This window comes from Lycorma delicatula, chromosome 10, assembly GCF_047948215.1.
Source record: "Lycorma delicatula isolate Av1 chromosome 10, ASM4794821v1, whole genome shotgun sequence".
Classification (NCBI taxonomy): Eukaryota; Metazoa; Arthropoda; class Insecta; order Hemiptera; family Fulgoridae; genus Lycorma; species Lycorma delicatula.
In genome coordinates this window covers 89,217,125-89,219,640 of record NC_134464.1, presented here as the reverse complement: position 1 = coordinate 89,219,640, position 2,516 = coordinate 89,217,125, and the positions used below count along the sequence as shown (strand labels likewise).

Genomic DNA, 2,516 nt, shown 5'->3' with positions numbered 1-2,516 from the left:
CCTTAAAATTATTTTTTATCGATGATCTTGTATATAATTTATAATGACACAAAACACAATTTTACAATGTGTTTACCTTACATGACAAAATTTGAGTAGCTTTTACTTTGGAGAAAAAACATTAAAATAAATATAGCAACAAAAATGTAATCATATCGAAAAGTAAACAAAAATTAATTAATCAGCAAGTTAAATTTACATATAATAAATAGATTATAGAAATAATAATAACGTAATTTCAATTATCAAACATCATATTTAAGATGTCAGTAGCCAGTTTAAGATTCAGTACTTAAGATTCTGTACTGAATCGGACGTGTGTTCGATCTATTCGCATTCCTGTTCAGAGTGTAGTAGATAAGCAGTTGTTATCTTAAATACACAACTGTATATTTTCTTGAACAATTATGTTGTATTTTATATGCCAGTGTTAAATATTTTATTATATTGTAATCCTGTTTGATAAAAAATATTTGAAAATGAAGAAGTGCAATACCTGTGAGGGAAAATTACCGATTGATGGAACATACATTATTTGTCGTTTTTGTTTATACGGTTCCACCATAAATGCGTTGGAATTACGGAGAATACATATCAGCGAATGTCGCAGAAAAAGAAAAAAGAGTGGATGTGTTGTGAGTGTCGCAAATCAGTCAAATCTACTGACAACAAATCAGTGGATTCGACTAAAGAAATATTAGATTTCACCGGTATTAATGAATTAAAAGTTATCATTTTAGAACTCAAAGCAGAAGTCAGAGCTCCTTCCAGTAGGACCGAAAATGAACTCGGTAGGCTATCCCTGTTCTATGACGATAATATTAAAAATGAAATTAGTGAATTACAGAAATCTAACAAGGATCTTCTCCAAGAAGTGAAACAACTCCGAGAAAGCGTAACAGATAAGGATAAGAAAATCGCTTCGCTAGAAGAAAAAATCATACAACTCGAACAATATGGAAGAAACAAAAATATTGAAATTCACGGGCTAAAATTACACCCCGATGGAAACCGTAAGGAAAATTTACATGACTCTCTTCAGAAAATCGCTGATAAACTAGATATTCCTTTCAGCTTGGACGGTGTGGAAGCCGTTCATAGACTACCTACTAGGAGGAAGACTGATTCACCCCCGATCGAAGTGCAATTTAGCAGCAGAAAAATGCGAGATTTCTGGATCAGCAAAAAGCGCGAGAAGCTAAAAAATAATATGGTTCTTGCAGATGGAAGTGACAAAAAAGTGTATATTAATGAAAATCTAGTAACATCAATAAAAGACTTACTTTATAAAACGAAACAAAAAGCGGGTGAACTTCAGTACAAATTTGTTTGGGTACGAAATGGTAAAATATTTGTTAAGAAAAGTGAAGATGTGTTCGCTATTAAAATTAACACTGAGGCGGATCTGCAAAAAATCAAGTGAGTTATATAAATTTGTAACTATGATAGCGTTATCCCTAAGAGTATAATAGAATTGTTTCGTAATAATATTATTATGTACATTACATTCAGTTCTGTAAACGTAAGTTTACGTGTTAGTTATTTCTATCTTTTTATTGCATTTTATATTTATCATATTCTCTTATTGATGACTCAAGATTCTTGGTATTACTGTTCCAATAGTATAAAAAAAGGAAGACTTTCACTTAATTTAATTTTATGCCAATTCAGCAGGTGCTTTTCTATGTTTATAAGCATCAGTTTATTTCTTAAAGTGAATAATAGTTTAACGAAAAAATATTTTATTTTTAGAAACTGGCTTTAAATTGATAAGGATAATTGACTTGCATAACGATGTTTTTCTCTTGCGAGCCTATCTCAAAAATGTTATCTCTGTTATGGTGACGACATTGATATCGAATAATATGATACTGATAAGTTACTAATAAGTGTTACTAATAGGTGTTACTAATAAGTTACACCTACGATCTTATTCGAGTGTTTATTCTATCGAATATACGTTCTCCCACCCCTTTAACAAAATCGGTTATACTGTGTTTTTGCGTAGATAAGACATTAGTCATAACAACGATTAATATTAAATTAGTATTTACAAATAAAATTTATATGTTTCTAAATAAAATGTTTATTTTATGTTTGGATACAAATTATAGCTTATGTAATCTGTGCGTTTTAGACATATTTTCGAATCTCTATTGAAATGGAAAACATTAATGAAATAATATTTTTAATGGCCGGTTTTTGGCTATTGATAATTATTACTCGAACCTAGACGAATTTCGAAAATTACTGAAGAGAATTTTCGAAAAGATTACTCCAGTTTATCGAAACTGAGTATACTTCATTTAAATATTAGGACTATTCGCGGTCATCGGGATGAATTCTTGTTTCACCTAGGTAATAGTAACGTAGATTTGATAGTTCTCACGGAAATAAACATTACGAATAATGAAATAAGTTTAATTGATTTTTATCAGATTAATAGCTATGACTCCTATCACTGTGTTCGGAATATTAGGTCTGGTGGTGGTATTTTAATTCTTTGTCATAGCACA

General features: G+C 30.1%; 1 protein-coding gene across 1 annotated transcript; it reads left to right on the top strand.

Moving 5' to 3' along the window:
* The first annotated feature begins 601 nt into the window (after window positions 1-601).
* LOC142330918 (uncharacterized) lies at window positions 602-1,423 on the top strand. The gene has a single exon (XM_075376386.1). It carries the CDS (start codon window positions 602-604, stop codon window positions 1,421-1,423), a length of 822 nt encoding a protein of 273 aa, XP_075232501.1.
* The last annotated feature ends 1,093 nt before the right edge of the window (window positions 1,424-2,516 follow it).

Coding starts and splice junctions, on each gene's coding strand:
- LOC142330918 (XM_075376386.1), top strand. CDS start 602: ATGTCGCAGAAAAAGAAAAAAGAGTGGATGTGTTGTGAGTGTCGCAAA.